The sequence below is a fragment of the Necator americanus genome, chromosome V (assembly GCF_031761385.1).
Source record: "Necator americanus strain Aroian chromosome V, whole genome shotgun sequence".
Classification (NCBI taxonomy): domain Eukaryota; kingdom Metazoa; phylum Nematoda; class Chromadorea; order Rhabditida; family Ancylostomatidae; genus Necator; species Necator americanus.
In genome coordinates, this window is record NC_087375.1 from 28627272 (window position 1) to 28644784 (window position 17513).

Sequence of the window (17513 nt, forward strand, 5' to 3'; positions counted from 1 at the left end):
AACTCTTCATATTTTATTATTTTCGTTGTATTCCTTTCATTTGTAAAATGAGGCAATGTTTTTTTTTTCAATTTCTTCCCAACATTTATGTGTTTGAAATGAAGTCCCTGCAAGACCTTACCTGTAGAAAAGTCGTGGTATGTGTTTCTCTTAGAAAATATTTTTCCCCTCAAATAGCGATCTAAATTAGCTTCTATTATTATATTCCCTAGTATTATAAAACCCAACAACAAAGTCATTTGATTCCAAAAATTACGGACAATTGATGCGATGACTGCCCACTTCTAGGTGTTCATAGTTTTTTTAAAGCGAAATACAGGATAATGATGGTGATAGCTCTATCGCAACAGTTTAATCGTAAGCGCAATTTCACTAAGCTTCAGCTCGCTTCGATTTCATTGTAACGTCTGTGTAAATTATAATTAAATTTATTAAAGTACAATTAAATCAATTAAATTTTGCCACTGTAAAGTAATAGGATTTCTGCTTCTTACTAGTAGTTCGAGCGGAGTAGCGCAGTAGGTAAGAGGTTCGGCCTTGGCGCCAGCATGATCGGTCGGGGGTTCGAATCCGCCCTAGTACCAACTAAGCCGTTCATCTTTCCGGAATCGATAAATTTTTTACCAGACTTGTCTGGAAAGAGAAAAACACTGACTTGACACATCGACTAGCTCCCACAAGTCATTGTATAGGCCAGTTACGCGTTTGTAAGCCTCAGGCGATTCTGGATTGAAGTGAACATGGTGGCGCATCCTGAGGGGATTGATTAATGCCTCAAAACACCTCACACACTTTTACCTAAAGACCGTATCCTTTATGCAAAAAAAACACCCAAAAAATTTCTTTTTTCCTTTTTTCTTCGGAAAATTACAGAAAACAGGTGGATTATATTTACAGAAAAGAGTGTTACATAACTCAAGCAGATGTTACTGGAATAGAATTGATTTTTTGAGTTTCAAAGCGTCTTCCAAAGCTCTGCATTGGAGAGTTTCGTGGTTGTGGACTAGAGCTACAGTTTCTTCCTGTTAGGAAAGTAGCAACGAATTTCGGCGTATCCTGAGGGGATTGATTAATGCCGGATGCTTTACCCTTACCTTTTATGCAGTTAAGGATATTCTGGGATACTCACTTAATATTACAACATATTATTAATTGATTATTATAGGATATTCATACTCAGATGTATCTATAAACAAACCTGGTGGTGGCGCATCCCAAGCGGATTGATTAACGATCGAGAGACGAGATCGAGAGACTTTACCTTTCTTACTAGTAGTCAGACATAAGCACATCTCGAAAATTCAAAAGATATCGTTTTTGGCTGGACTCGGCGTGACTTGGAAGAGTTGCTTCACTCGTTTTCCTGACTTTACTTCTAACCCCCTTTATCCAGCGAGATTTTTCCAGTTGGATAGACGAGCTCCAGTGGAAAAATGTGCCTTGGTTGAACGAGTTGTTATCTCATGAAAATTTGTCCACGAACAGAAGCAGCGGACTGCAGAAATACGCTTGCACTCATTTTAGCACTGGAAATGTTTCTGTAAGAAATCCCTAAGTCCCGCTGGGATGTGCTGTAGGACCGAGTTTGCGTCAGCAGAATTACCAAATCGTACTGGATAGATGGGAAAAGTAGTCCCCGCTTTCGTGGTTTTGTTTCTATCGCATTCATCCCTCTATAGACAAATACATTGACGAAGGGTTCTGGATGCATATGTCATTTTATAACATCGGAGATAGGTCGTGCTCGTATCGTCGTCACACTATTCAGGATCGCATGACATCTTATTTACGCCTCTTATATTTGCTCTGGCCTTTTTTTTAACTATTTGCTGAGTGAATTGCCTGACGTCACTTTCAAGATATCCAGATTTTAGTTCCTGTCACTCCGGAATGATTAAGCGATTGACCACTCCGACAAAGATTTTATCCGTTTTTATGTGATCCTCCTCTGCCAAGACTGCATTGGGATTGTTTACAAAAGAAAATGTATATGAACTCAATTTTTTCTCCAATCAATAGTCCTCTCCTAATCATTTGCATAGCTACTTTCCGAATATTTTCAACCAGGCGTATGCGGCGCATCTGCCACGTTTCTCTGCGTCCTCTCTCTCTGCCTTTCTCCAATCAATAGCGTAGCGCGGTCACCCGGTTGAAAACGTTCATCTTCGACTATAAACACCTCTTCGTATGTTCGAAGTCTATGGAAAAACCTCTTTTCGTTTTATTTTCCTGTCCTACTTGTTACTTTACTCAAAATCAAATCGAGTATGAGTTGCACAAGAGAAGAGATGAGAAAAAGATAGAGGGGAAGGTGTTTTTTTCGCTTCTTTCCCTTTTCTCCTTTCACCATTTAAATTTACCGAAATTTCTCATTTTTCTTTGGTCGACGCGTGAGTGTGGTTCGCAAAGACACATTTGTGGTCACAAATTTGTGCAGAGATCTAAATATCCCACTGCTTTAGTTTGTTGTTTGCATATTTTCGTCTCGGTCTTTAAAATTTAAAAGGTCTTTAAAAGGTCTCCAGCACGTAAAGGTAATATTCGCATTGAACACACAAGCGCACCTCCAAATTCTCTCTAACTACTCCAAATCTTTTATTATTACACTGAAAGTTGCGTAAAAATCAATCTAAAAGGAAAAAGGTTAATTAAAAGGAAGAATTCAGCACGTTTTCGTACCTAAAAAATTGATTGAATAGGAAATTAACCGAACCGCAACTTTCTAACCAATCCTGAGCTTAATTTCCTCTTTTTTACTGTGAGTGTAGCCTTTAAAACGATACCATCTTCGCATTGGATGAACTCGTTTCCATTCTCACTTGCCAGGCATACGAATGTGTCCGCCCGCTCCTTTTTAGAAACAATTCCATTACGTCGGCCGAACCGTTCTTCTCTGCGCCGCTTCGAACGCAGCCGCTCACGTAACTGCAACGTGTTTCACGTCGTTTCAACCCTACTATGTAGAATTCCGCATCGTTTCGATGTAGTGACCAAAACTCCACGGCCAAAAATTACTAGGTACTAAGAGGAAAGTAAAAATTACTAGTACTTCGTATGGTAAGCAACTAAGAATAAAATTGCTTCTTCTGAAAGCGCAAAGAATTTTAAGGAATTATGATTGTAAAGCGAGCGAATGCAATTGAGGAGGGACCCTCGCTGTCTCTACGGTCCAATCGCAATAGGCAGGGTCCCGCTTCGATTGCAACCGCTGGCTGCGCTGCGTCACTTCGAGTGCAGTGGCTAACACCGACACAGCGGGCTTCAGGCCTGACCAGGACTATATTCTCGAAAGTTTCAGACAGCAACGAGTTCGACATATGTCATCTACGGAGAGAAAACTCTCAGAACTTTTGACTTTTAGACAGAGTATTCGCAGTGGAGCACGATAGCTTCGTCATCTCTACATCGTGATTTTTCGGACCTTCCTTTTGGTTTTTTGCATATTCCATGGGTTTTTGATAATTTCTATAGACGATCACTGTGTTAGTTAGTTTCTGTCATCTTCTGCGCAAAAGGAGTTATCCTTTTTATTCTCCCTAATTCTTTAATCCCTTTTCTTTCTTTCTTAACCATGGGTTTTCATCACCATCATGCTATCAAATAAGAAAACCTCGGAAGTCCTAGAAAAAATCTTGTAAACTTTCCAGGAGCTTGAAAATATCGGATCATCTAATGTTTTGGAGGCGAAAAAAAGTATGTCTTACAGAGGGTTCTCGTCCTGATGAAAGCCGCTGGCAGCAACCGTCCCGTGTCGCTTCGACGTTGACACACGCGCTGATCCATAAATACACCGACTACGGATTATAACCAAGGAGATGGTGCTGATAAGTGGAAGATCGTGTTTTAAGTCGCTTATCAACGAGGTGATTTCTCTGAATCACTCTCGTGTCTGAGCCTTGACGGGATTCTTCCGGCTTAAACGCGTGTCGCGTGGGTTTTCCCAGGAAATCGAGGATTAACATCCGTCCATCTTTAATGAAGTATTTTCTGACTTTTCTTCAGTTTCTTCCAAATAGTTTCTTCCTAATACCTCCTTAATAGCATCAGATAGAAGGATGATAAGAAAGGAATTAAGAAATTCTCTCTTCCTCCTCTATCATTTCCCTTTTTTCGGACCGGAAACTATGATTTTCTATTAAGTTTATGTGACCTAATTTTCTCTAGTGTTAAGAGGCTAAATACACGGATTTCTTTGATAAATTGGTAGCTTTAAAAGAAGTCTAATTTCTTCAAGGAAGTAATTTTCTGAGGAATAAATTGTAATAGCTATTTAGCTTGTAATAACTATTGTATAATTGTAATAATTGTAATAATTGTAAAGTGTAATAATTTATTTTTCTCCACCGATAGTTTTCTTTTTTTTTTGAAGTTGCCTATGTGGCCGAATACTTTACAGTCTCCTCTTTGCGTTCGCATTTGCATCTGAAAATAAGAATAATTTGCCGTAATATCTAAATTACTATCTGTTTTTATTGTAACTAAAAAATAGAAGTAATGTGAAGTTCTCAAGACTTCTAATCTCCTTGAGCTGGTTTTTTGCCCCGGTATTCCCAGGATCGAAAATTCCCGGAACCAAACAACACTTTTCTGGACTACCTCTCGATATTATATCTTGAAAGTAGCGCTTATGTAGCTGTTTTTTTTTTCTGAACTGCTAAAATATTCCACTTCTTGCCATGCTTCCATGTAACACGCAACACGAATGATGCGTATTGGTCTCTAGATCTGCTCCTTTTTATTAGCTCATTTTTTTCTAAACATAAAACCTACTACTTTTACCTCGATTACAACGGCTGTGAACCAACAAAAAACGCGGTGATCAAATGTTTTCCATCTGCTGGAATAAATAGAAAATTATAACAAAATTTCAATGGAATTTGCTGAGTTCCTTGGAGTGGAAGTTACTGAGTTTCTAGTGATTTTATTCTTTTTTCTTGAAATAAAAGTTTCTTTTCTCTCCTTTCTTCTTCTTTCTTTTGAAAAATTTTCCCGCTAACTATATTGGAGATTTTTTTTCCGCTCTCGTGCCCTACCGCAACTCTTCTCTATTCTCCGTATCTTTTCAAAGAGATCCTCCGAAAGGAGCTGTTATGAGCTTCGGGTACTCTGGAGTTTTGCTTAGTTTTTATGGAAAAGTTTCTAAATTATTGGATAATTCAAAAGTGCGGGGGACTAAATTTTTCGACATTTGGAAATACAAATTTCTGACTATTCATTTTTTTTCTGGGATCTATCACACCTTTTCTGGATGATTAGATCATCTCTAAAACCTGAATCCCTATCATCGAACCTTCCCCACCCTCCGACCCCTACCTCGCATCGATAATACAAAAAGTACGTATCATTCTATATTCTCTTCAAAGAGATCGGTACAATGCAATTACAGTAATGTACCGTATCTCTGAATGTAAATTATGTGAATTATGAAACCAATAAAGCGATCGCATAATTGTTGAACCGATTACTCCGGATCATTCTGTCTGTCGCTGGTAACATTCCCAGCAAGTCCGCACATCATCGGCTAATCTCTTTGAATTCCTAGCATTATTCGCACTTGAGTCATTCCTGTTCGGAGCGATTGAATGCTTATGAGATCGTTTCTGTGGAAACGTCATCAGATCTGCAACGAGATGAGAGCACGTGGGTCAGAGGGGACAATCTAGGGCTGCAATACCTATGAGGTTTTTTTGGCCAACTAAGGACAACTGCCACAATATTCGCTGCAGGTTATAATTTTAGTGAGAAAAAATAAACTCGATGCTTCTTATCGCCTCGTTTCTCAAATGTCACATGAACGGGACTGTTCGCCATGCATTTCTGAGCGATGTCTGTGTTCGTGTTTCGTTTCCAGAGGACGGTGCTTTTCTACGGATGATTATATATATTTTTTAGATTTCTTCTTTGCATGTATCTCTCATGTATAATTATTTTATTTCTTAAAATATTTATTCATATTCTGTTCTTTTTAAAATTTTCTTTTAATTTTTTACTTTTATTTTTTGAATTTTTTAAAAGAATTTTTTTTCAAAAATCTCTGTTCATACTTTGACATTTTCATGAGTTTGTTCCCTTTTCTTATCTGTTTTCAAGAGTTATTCTTTTCTTTTTTGAAGCTTCACGTTGGCCTCCTCTGTCTAATAATAAATAAAATAAAAAACGAACAAAAAATCTTTTTGAGTTATTGCTCGATCACGATCTCGTGCAAATTTCCATATTAGAGCATATGAGAGCACAAATCCCTTTTCCAATCTTCTTTTTTGTTTTCCAGATATTAATACTATTCGGATATCCTGGATTTTATGCGCCTACATGTATCCCTCGCTAACTTAGCATCGCGATCCACTAATATCTTCCATCTAGCTTTTCTCCATTAGCAGATACGAATTTTTACCTTTAGCTCTAAAAATCTTTTTTTTGTATTTTTAAGAATAGTCGACTTCATTGGAGCTTCCGACACATCTGAACTGTTCAGCCTTGACGGGATTTGCTTAATCGAACGGTGCTGGTTAGAAAAAATTTTTAAGTTGCCTAGTTTTATTGTTACAATAACGTTTCAGTCAAACTTGTGAAATTCTTACAAGCCTTCTCCAGACTTTTAACAAGTTTCTTTCTTAAGTCTTAAGTTTCAAAAATTTCTCTATTAGTATGTGTGTAATTTGTACGAATTGTTGTTTGGACCCTATAAATTTCAAAATATAAAATTAGGCATTTTTTTAGAATAAATTGAAAAATTAAAATAGGATCTACGAAACAAACTACTGCGATATGCAAAAAGACAGGGCAAAACTTTATATGACTATAAGATATGAGAACTGGCAAATCTACTAGACAGAATCTAAATATACTAGGCGGAAGGCCTCGGGCGGGGACTTAAAGGAAATCCTCGTTACAAAATCAGTATAGGTGATTTGCACACAATTTATTGTTCTCGTTCCTAGGCTACGAAACACGAAATGGAAGGAAGATTTTGTGCCGAACCCTTTCCGTTTTTGTTTTTTTTTTATTATCTGCAAAATCCGAATCTCCGTAGTCCGTAATTCGTATCCTAATAAATTATTTTGTTACATTAATCCGATGACCTTTGGACTTACATATTTTCATTACGGATTTGTAAAGTTAGGGATATATCCGTTGTATCAAGCATCTTCCTACATAAAGGTGAAAAAGGGAACAACTTAGTTCTTTTAATTAGGTTCACGTGGTAAATAAGTATAAACAAAATATAAAATTATGAGTAAAACAAGTATTATAAATATGTATGTAAAATATAAATAAAGCTCTGCATGTTCAGAAAATACTGGAAATTTATTTTCGAGCAATAGCGTTCTCAAAAAAAAATCAAATAAAATAAAAAAGCTAAAATTTGTTCCCGAGACTTCTATCATCCAGAACACCCTCATTACCCTTTACTTAGGCTACACTCACTTTGTCTTCTTGCATCAGTGCTGTCACAACAACATGTTTTTCCGCCTTGCATTCAATCTTCAGCTTTCTGCAACTTTATACATATTCTATCTTTCCTTTCATTAAAAAAAAATTGGAAAGATGAGCGATACTTTCGTGGGAATAGGATGTTTCTTCCGAGATAGTTCAAACCGGCAGTGGGTCCGTCAAGCCATAACATTGTCACATAATTTTCTAGAACTGTTTGGAGCTCCGCTTCCGAGAAATCGTATCATCCGAGGAACCGAAGGGATCTTCTCCAATCGCAATCCCTCTTTTTCAAATTTGTGAAACTTCTTGCTTCGGAATGAAGAGGAAGTGGACATTTTCCAAATTAATTCGTCAATATTGGGCTTGCTAGCATTTTTCTGTAGGTCTTTTATACCGCTGTGGTAAGAGGTCATCACAATATTTCCACAATCGATGGTTCGACACCGCCTGAGGCTAACCAAGCTTTTCATAATTTCTGAGCTTCAGATTAAGTATCAGAGTTTTGTTCAGAGTTACATTTGGGAGGTAAAGTCACTGATTTGATGCTGCAGTTGAACCCATAAGACTTTGTGCATGAGCCGTCGCTGTTTTTTCTTCATAAACCATGGATGGATCTCTTTAAATTTCTTAAAAAAAACCCATTAAAACTTAAACGATTTTGAATTGAAGTAGGACGATTGGGTATAGATTTTTATCTGGCGCTTTCCTATTCTTCAGATCTTTTTTTTATGTTTCGGCATCACTGCCTTCAATAGAGCATGAAAAAAACACATGTATTCTGTTCGCCCAGAAGTCTCATGAATTCTAAGGGAATTGCATCTTAAATCAAAATGGAAACGTTTTTAGAAGCGTAAAAAGTTCGACCTTCCTTAAATCTTGGCATAATGACTGTGAGTATTCGATTGACAATGTCAGATAGTAGCCAAAATTGTAATTTATTTTGTTATTTTATTCGTTAGTATTTTTGACAGAATATTTCAGTACTTTTTTGTGCTTTCCGCACCATCGCATCACACTTTGGTGTGCATATTAGATAACAGTATTCTTCGCCCTGTGAAATTAATGCGAGTATTGCAGAATAAATTCATTCTTACCGTAACCTGCATAGACCTCAGCAGTTTGATTTGATTCTACGTGAGCCATTCTTATCGTATTTACACGGATGAACCTCCAAAGGGTTTGTGGAATTTTTAACGACACCTTTATAAAATTTTGTATCCATGCTTTTCTTTTCTTCTTTTTTTCTTCTCTGGACAACCAAAAGAAATGATGGTTTTGTCTGATCGTACTGTACTTTATTTGATCTATTTTTTCAATTTCTTGAGATAAATGAGGTTTTTTGAAATCGACTCCTGAGTTATTTTTTTTTCCTGTTCCCATTTTTATTATCCTCGTTTGCTCGTTGGTGTGTTGTACCTTTTTTTAGTTCTGTTTTTGTTGTTTGCGTGATTTTTTAATCAGAAACTTGAAATTTTCTGAGCTTGAAACTGGACAACACGAGTTGTCTTTGCTATGTGATATCTACTGATCATACTTTTTTGTTTGTTCTAAAATTTTTTACCCTAACCTCTTATTTAGGATGGGTTTGTTTTGTTAGTGAAGAAAAGTTTTCCTATTATTTTTAATTAGAAGAAGGAGTTATTACTCGACAGTAATAATTATTTTCCTATGGAATAAGGTTAATGGACAGTTGATAATACTTTATAAAATTTTTAAAGAATTAAGTTTTTTATTATTTTCTTTGTTTTACTCTAGCTTTTGTAATTATATGTGTGTGTTTTAAGTATGTTCACCAATGATAATTGTTATGTCCTTCGTTTTAAATATTTAATTAATTTTTTTTCTATTTTGAATCACGTTTTAAATTTGTTTTTTGTCATCTTTATACTAAATTTGTGAATGCTTTCAGCATATTGAAAATTGTCCTTACATGCTCCTTATTGTTTGTTTACAGAAAATACAATTACATTTTCTTTTCATGAATAATGTGCTTATTCGTTTATATTAATTTTATTCATTTTATCATTCAATATTGTCGATTCAGCCGAAGGTTTTCCTTAGCATTCACCCCTTTTGTTTCCTCTTTTTCATTGCAATCATTTTAAATGAGGCAGAAATGAGGTTTCCGAGTACCTGTACGGGCCGTGAAGAGAAGGTAGACAAAATTTCCGCCGCTTTTTCCTCAGAGGTCTTATACTGCATGCAAGTCGCTCTTAGAAACGATCATGTGGACCTGGATACCACCTCGAATCCTTCAGCGTACGTTCTCTGTGTGCATTCATAATGATGTCATTATTGTGTTCTCTCATGCCATAAACTATGCAAGACACGAGTCGGAGCTGGTTTTTCTAAGCACGCCGGACGTCCTGTCTCGTCAATCTCGAGAAACGTCGGGAAAGGTCCAGAGAGAACTCGACGGCGTTCCCATGGTTGATAGGCAAGCCATATGCGATAGGTCATTCCCCACTCATCATTTTGATGTTCATTCATTCGTTCATTCATTCATCCAATCACTCACTCACTCACTTATTTGTTCCACCATTCATTCATCCATCCAATCATTCGGTCATTTCGGTTTTTCGCGAATCGCCAAATAACTTCGTGACAAGTACTCGTAACTACTTACGCTTCCAATGGTTCGAGAACCATTTGATAAATCAAAATTTCCCTTTTTCAGAAAATCGTATGCAGACCCATACCATAATTATTGTCTTATGGAAATATCGTCTAAACCTCTCAAAACTACGAAAACCTGGAAATGTACGGATTTTCGTCGTAGGACCTCCGAGGACGCTTGTGGACGAGAGCAAGTGAGTGTAGTTTAAACAGTGTTGTTGACATACATACAATAGAGTCAAAACGCCATGAAACACGACGACTGAGTCAAGACGCCATGAAACAGCGCAGCGCAGTTGCGCGAGCGGCTGCACTCGAAGCGGCGCGGTGGTTAGGATCGAGGTGGGACCATCGCGAACTGCAACGATGAGTAGTGCTAGCAAGATTCTACTCTTCAACCCGAACCGCTACGCTCTATCGCGCCGCTTCGAGCGCCACCGCTCACGTAAGTGCGTTGCGTCGCAAGCGGGCTTCATGTCGTTTTGATCCTACTATGTGTTAAATATTCCTATGAAAGATACCTCGGGGTTCGTCCAGTGATTGCACCAACCTTATGTTAGTGTCCTAGCAGCAGGACGAAGAGCTCAGTGACGCCCTTATTTCTCGACACTCTGGCTTATTTTTGCTTTTAGCTAACACTTTAGCTAACATGTCATCGAACCTCTTGTTATGCCTGAGGTTTAGGGCCCCGATTAAATTAATTATTTACTTCGAGAAACAAGGGACCACTCTGTGCCTCCTCCAACTATATTTTACCGAAAAAGTGCACTTACAAGGCGTAATCCGTTTAAATATCGCACTTCCATTTTGCAAAACTGACGCTGCCTACTTTTAGTGTGGATGTATACTTCCAAGTGGAGTCGCCTATACGTGACCACGACCATCAGCAATTGCTTCAGAAGGTGAGAATTCGAATTTGTATTTCCACAAAACATAGAAATTAAGAGGGAGTGTTATCAACATCTCTTCCTGAGCAGGAAAGAATTGCCCGGCATTTTCTATCTTTAGGAGATTTGGACGATGCGCACATTTCGGGCGTAGAGTGAAGCCAAATGCGCAGAAGTTTAGCTACAGATCCTCCCAGAGCAAGTATTGTCTGCTAAAATTTCTCTACATTTATTTGCAGAACAACTCATAGTCTCAAAAATATGTTCTGTATTAAACCTTGGACGAAAAAAAAAGATGTCCAAACACATAGGGCAACGAAGGGAGATATCCTGTAATCCAAGCTTAGTTGGGACTGGAAAAGACGCGTTCCTGAAACCTAGAGGGCATTCTGTTCAGAATGAACCGTAGGATTGGGCAAGCAAGCATTCACCAAAAGAGAGTTTCTACAGACGGCTGCATAAGAAAAGAGAAAAAGGTTGACAAAACAGAAGGTTGAAGACGCCTTAAGAAGTTTTTGCAACCTGACAGAGAATTGGTATGTACTTAACCGATGCTCCATTTACTCATTATTTTAGGGTTTTTTTTCCTGTCTGATTAAAATTTCTCCAAACATTTCCCGTTGTCCCATTAAAGGCCACCTCAATTTTCCGCCACCTTCCCATCTCGTGAAAATCTTCCGCCACTGAGTAAGACATTTTGACTCGACTACACCAAAAATACTACGTCATCGTTTGTACGACGTAGTATTTAGGCTCATAGGCGGATCGGAACGTCTCAAAACGTGCTGCATTCAAGCGGCCGCGCTCCAGTCGACGCGTTACAGATCGCGGTTGCAATCAAGATGGGTCCACCTCTAGCTGTGTAGCGCGAATGTGGTTAACAATGCTGCTACATCGATTATAAATACTAGAGCAGCCGTCGGTCGTTTTGCCTGGAAACTGTGGAAACTTCAAACAGTACGCTATTTTTAGCTCGTTTACTTGTATCCGTGTCACCCCACCTTTCAAGGCAGTTTGTTGAAAGAAACCACTTGCGTATATGAACTGTTCTCCTTCACACAGCCCTTTGTAGTAGATTTAAGCGAAATATCATGGACCGCTAAAATCTGCATATACTTGCTCATGCGCATTAATTTTTTTTCATAAATTTTTCCCTTTCTTTTCATTTTTTTTTCATTTTTTCTACGTCAAAAACAATATTCTATAGTAGATGGTTAACGGGACTGTATAGTCAAAACGAAATAAAGTACGCTGCAGTTGTGTGAGGGGCTGCGCTCGAAGCAACGCGATAGGGAGAGCGGTTAGAACCGAGGTTGGGACCGAGGTGAGACCACTGCGAACTGCAGCGATGAGTGCTGCTAGCAAAGGTTCCACCACCTCCCTAAAAGCTACTTTACTCCGTGCCGCTTCGAACGCAACCGCTTACGTAACTGGACCGTGCTTCATTTCGTTTTGACTCTTTTGTGTTAACCACCACAGTACCTATGCGAAATTCCAAAGTTTTTGAAAGACTCAGTTTCTAGGTTCGAGAATTGTGCTCAATGTATGCAGCGTCACAACGACGACTTGTCGCATTTGAGAGAAGTTTGCAAAAAGCGGTGGCCAGAATAAGGAAGGAGATGAGCATAGAGGTGCAGTCGTATTTTTTCTATTTATGTGTTTTATTTAGTCAATCGCAAGATGAACTTCGCCGAGAAAATCCCGTAGAGATCGGTCTTAGAATAATAATAATGCGAATACAAATAATGTCGTTGACCATGCTGAGGTATGTTCAATATTCCAAGGATAACTCTGGGTTCCTCCAGTATTTGCACCAACCCTATATTATTGTAGTATTCCGGGAAATAGTCGAGAAATGTTGTGAAATGAAACGGAGCATTGAATGGCATTGAAATTGTTGTCAACAAATTAGGCAATTTTGAAAACTGTAGAAATACGTACCTACGAAAAAAATGAAAAGAAAGGATCAGTAATTTGTATGCCCCGTGGCAACAGGATGTAAAAAGTGTGATCGTGCCTTGCCAAATGAACACGTGTGATTTTTAAAGAGATTCGCATTCGATCCATCGTCATCAGGAACTAAGTGAGTGTGAAAAGGACTTGCAAGAGCAATGGAACTGTAGACAGTTCCCATTGCCAACAGTTCCAATAAAATGAAACCTAATATTCAGGGATTTTATCCGGAACAACTAGAACAAATACTCAGCGTACGCGACGCAATCCATAATCCTCGTAAGAATGGGCTAGCTACTTTGAGGTGGAGTTCTAGTTCTTCTCTTCCTGCAACCGCAGTTTGGTCCATTTAACATGGGTTTCAGACAATGTTCACTCTCCGGAAGTCCTCAGCCGGAACCGTGGTTGGAAGTTATTCGATCTCAAGTAGGCGGATTTCCAGTGGTTGTACGATCTGTTCGTCAACATCCACTTCAAGGAATATTGCGTACTGAACGAGAATTTCGACAATACTTCAGAGTGAGTGGATAGAAACGTACTTTCTTTGTATTTGACCATTGTCGTGGATTTTAAAATCCACCGAAGCGAAGACGAAGAGAAGATGTCGATGACGCACAATTTTTTCTTTTAAATTCTTAGTTAAAGCGTGGAAGTTGGTGCAGCTATTTCGTACGTTGATCATAATGCGACATCGGAAGCATAACCGAGATTTGAACAGATCTGATCCTTTTTATTCTCATCGGGACATCTGCTACTAAATACCGGAGCTGTATCATAATACTGCACCATGTGGACTAGACCTACAGTCGGCGCCAAACGTGTTCTATAGTCAAAACGACACGATGCCAGTTGCATAAGTGGCTGCGCTCGAAGCGGCGGTGTAGTAAGTAGCAGTTAGGATAGTGGTGGAACCACTACTAGCACCACCCATCGCTGCAGTTCGCGATGGTCCCATCTCAACGTCAACTGCTGTCGCCACCGCGCCTCTTCGAGCGCAGCCGCTTACGCAACTGCACCCTGCTTCGGGTCGTTTGGAGTCGACCATATTTATGGCTCGCACCATATGTACGCGGTACACCCGGTTGAACAAGTATGGTGCCAGCCATAAATATGGTCGACTTCATTTGGCAGCACACTAGAGAGGAGAGAGAATATCTAACATAGAAAAGAGCACATTTTGCGGAAGAAGCGCCACACTCACCCATTCGAACATATTCGATACGAACTAAACTTCATTGTTTTAGCGTAACTCTACCGTACACCACTGTGGAGAGTACGTCGTACAGGAATTTATTGACGATGGTTACGAATTCACAGCCTTATGTACTGCTAAAGGAGGGTTGATTGGTGGGCAAGAAATTACACTAGATTTATCTCTGGAGACTACGTGATAACAGAAATTCTTGTTCAGCTTGCACGGCTTCTATGGAAACTCATCGGACCATTCTGGAATGCATCCAAAACCAGCTACCGTATGCAGTACAGTTGTTTACAGTGGAGCAAACAAGAGATATGTTACCTGGAGTGGAATCGTTCGCTACTCAGGTTCGTTTAGTGATTATTTCTGAGCAGCTGTGTGTCCTTGTTTCTGGTACATTGCCGTTGGCTACTGACGTAGGTATTGCTGTTTTCCTTTTCTATCCTCCTTTCTTAAGACTTCTCTAATGTTACCATGATTTATTCCATTCGATTGCTCTTTTCTTTCTTGAGGCGGTAATAATGAAAATGCCGGCTCTTTCTTCAAAAAGTTTTTTTTCATGATAGCCATGTACTAGACGTAGAATTTTAATAATGCACTAGTTAGCGGTCATAGTCACCCTTCAACACTTAGTATTCTCTTCAAGCTGCACAAAAACCAGTTCTTTTCACTTTTTTTAACATCTGTAACTGATTTCACCACATTTCTTCTCTCATTCTCTAAATCACTGTTCTTCACCGCTTCTTTTCTAAAAGCTGGAATTATCGTACGTTTACGTCACGATCATTGGTTGGGGACCAGTTCTGGCACGCTTACCAAATGAATACCAGATTTTCACAATGTTTTTGAAGATTGCTTATTTAGGTTATCAAGGCTACCTTTTCAAAAAGCTACTCAGGTGCAATTTTCATCAAGGGATTTTACAAGGTATGTTAGACATAAAAATTGCTTTTGAATTTATAACTTCATTCCTTGAACTCTACACTACTGGGTGGTGCACTTTGTACTGTACTGCTTGAGGAATTGCCGATAAAATCCTGAATATCTTGAAGTTCATCTATTTTTATCTGAAGTGATAGGTTGTACGCCTGCACATTGGAATACGAAAATACTTATGGAAGACTTTTGTGGGATGTAAGAAAGAAAAATGCTATTAAAAAAAGACATTTTTGGGGTGAATTTGCCCAGCTGACTACGGTTGTTGACCAGCTGTATTTTGCTTGGTAGGAGAAAAGCCTTTTTCTCTTTATATGCAAGACCAATTTTATATGAAAATGTCACTACGCCACTCCTTACAAAAAAAGAAAGATCCTTTGAATTGAGAAAACATCGGCGCATCTGACTGTAGTCGCAGAAACCAGGATAAGAACAGATTTCAATTTTTTTGTGATCTACTCGAATATAAAAACTTCTTAGGATCACAACGATATCTTCTTCCTGGGTTTCTCCTTGGAACCAGAGTCGGAAACACTTCGAACGTTGTTAGCTATGTCGAAAACAATGCCTTGGGAAATTGCTCTAATCGAGAGTCATTACGAAACCAACGATAACATGCAGGTGGGTAACTGAATCTTTTAGAAAAGCAATGATGTTTTTATGCTCGATCAGTTTTCTGAGCCTTTTAGAATGGTCATTCCGCACCGTCACCAATCCATCATTGTGTAGTGAACTTTCCAACTGCCGAAGGAGTTCTTATACATCAGACATCGATACCAAAAAGGTGAGTCGATTAGGGTGTGATCGATGCGAGCACTCCACTTCTATTCGCGTAACATATATTTTAACCCAAGAATTTAATTTGTTCATGGAAATGTCTAGCTGTGGTTCGTTCGATTCCTTAGGGCTAGTGAAGACGTGCACGCTTTCGGAAGTACGTTAGTTATTGTTCGAATTCTGGATTTCTCATGGAAATGCGCTGTAAGGTAATCAAAAAAGACATATCGAGATATTAGACTCTGGAAATCTTACAACGTTTCCACGTGGACCAGATTCGAACGAATATCTTCGCTTTGATTGAAGACTTGATCTTGACGTGGTCGCTCCTTTAGTCCGACAATTTTCTTCTGCGAGTGGAAAGGGCTCTGTTGTTGAAAGTAGCGCCTGATTTTATCGAGAAAATAGAACGGATAGCTAGACCTAGGGATAGAACCTGTGAAACTCTGAAAATAAGACAAAAATTTGAAATTTCTCTTCCCTCTTTTATTCCTTAGTTTCTGAAACGATGTTTCTTGGGAATCTTGCAAAAATACATGGCAGTACCTGGGTTACTGTTGTTGTACTGAAACGACAAGAGGTGAAAAGAGGAAGAAATCAAGACAATGAAGGAATGAGTGGAAATGGTTACAATTTGGGAGTGCATGCCATGTTCAGTGTGCTTCTGTTCTCTAAAAAATGTAATAACATTGATTCAATAAGTAAACAAACGAATAAATATGTAAGATTTCAGACAAACAAGCGAAATGCGAGTAGCGTGGCGATGTGCTGAAGGTCAAGAAATGACGGATAGCACAAGTATTGACGAGAACGTCGCGCAAGTAGGTTTTATTCAAATGCGAAAATTCGAAGAAATAAAGAAGGAAATCGAAAAGGAAGAAAATTCGTGAAATTATTTGCATACATAGTTGTATACGGTCGGATCAAAACGAAATGAAACAATGTGCAGTTGCGTAAACGGCTGCGTTCGAAGCGGCGCGGTGGAAACAGCTTTTGAAATCGTGGTGAAACCGCCGCGAACTGCAATGAAGGTGATGCTAGCAAGGGTTCCACCACATCCTAACCGTCCACAGCGCCGCTTCGAGAGCAGCCACCTACGCAACTGGACCGTGCTTCAATCCGTTTTGACCTTAATATACATTAACTGTAAAAGCACACAGGATATTCTTAAATAAGGCAAATGTGTCTTTCTGACCGCTTCTGCTCCTAATCTCATGGTGTTCTTCTTTCTAGGTCTACCTCACAAATTCGGATCACGATCGTCTACTTGAAGAAGCTCAAGATATCATGCGAAACACTGACATCACCATTGACCGCAACGTTCTACTGGATCGTCACTCAGTTTGCCGTCGCAACGTATCGCGCCTGAATCCTCGTGAACTGATCCGCAGTTGCACGACTACTGACTGACCAAAGTTTTTTCTTTATTAATTTAACCCGCTTGTACCAATTCCTTCAAATCCGCTCCTGTACAGCTTCAACTACAGCTGAGTCAAAACGGGCTGACTTGTGGTGCAGTTGCGTAAGCGATGGGACTATCACTACTTCAGTCACGATGTTTAGTCCGACACTCCACTTTGAGAGCAACCACCTATACAATTGCACCACAAGTCAGCTCGGTTTGCTCCTACTGCAACAATGCGTTATTTTCATGTAACCGTCCTACTCGGGTTTGAGTAGCTTGCTTTTCACAGTTTCAGGTTGTCTTCAAT

At 39.1% G+C, this 17513-nt stretch overlaps 1 protein-coding gene across 1 annotated transcript; it reads left to right on the forward strand.

Annotated features, from left to right (window-relative positions):
- Positions 1-10119: 10119 nt before the first annotated feature.
- RB195_015517 (uncharacterized protein) lies at positions 10120-17211 on the forward strand (the record flags this gene model as incomplete). Its single annotated transcript, XM_064206261.1, has 12 exons — positions 10120-10244; positions 10886-10952; positions 12461-12568; positions 13109-13194; positions 13256-13409; positions 14135-14237; positions 14302-14435; positions 14953-15015; positions 15505-15645; positions 15714-15808; positions 16535-16622; positions 17035-17211. The coding sequence occupies 12 exons, from the start codon at positions 10120-10122 to the stop codon at positions 17209-17211; spliced, it is 1341 nt and encodes a 446-aa protein (XP_064062142.1).
- Between the last annotated feature and the right edge of the window lie 302 nt (positions 17212-17513).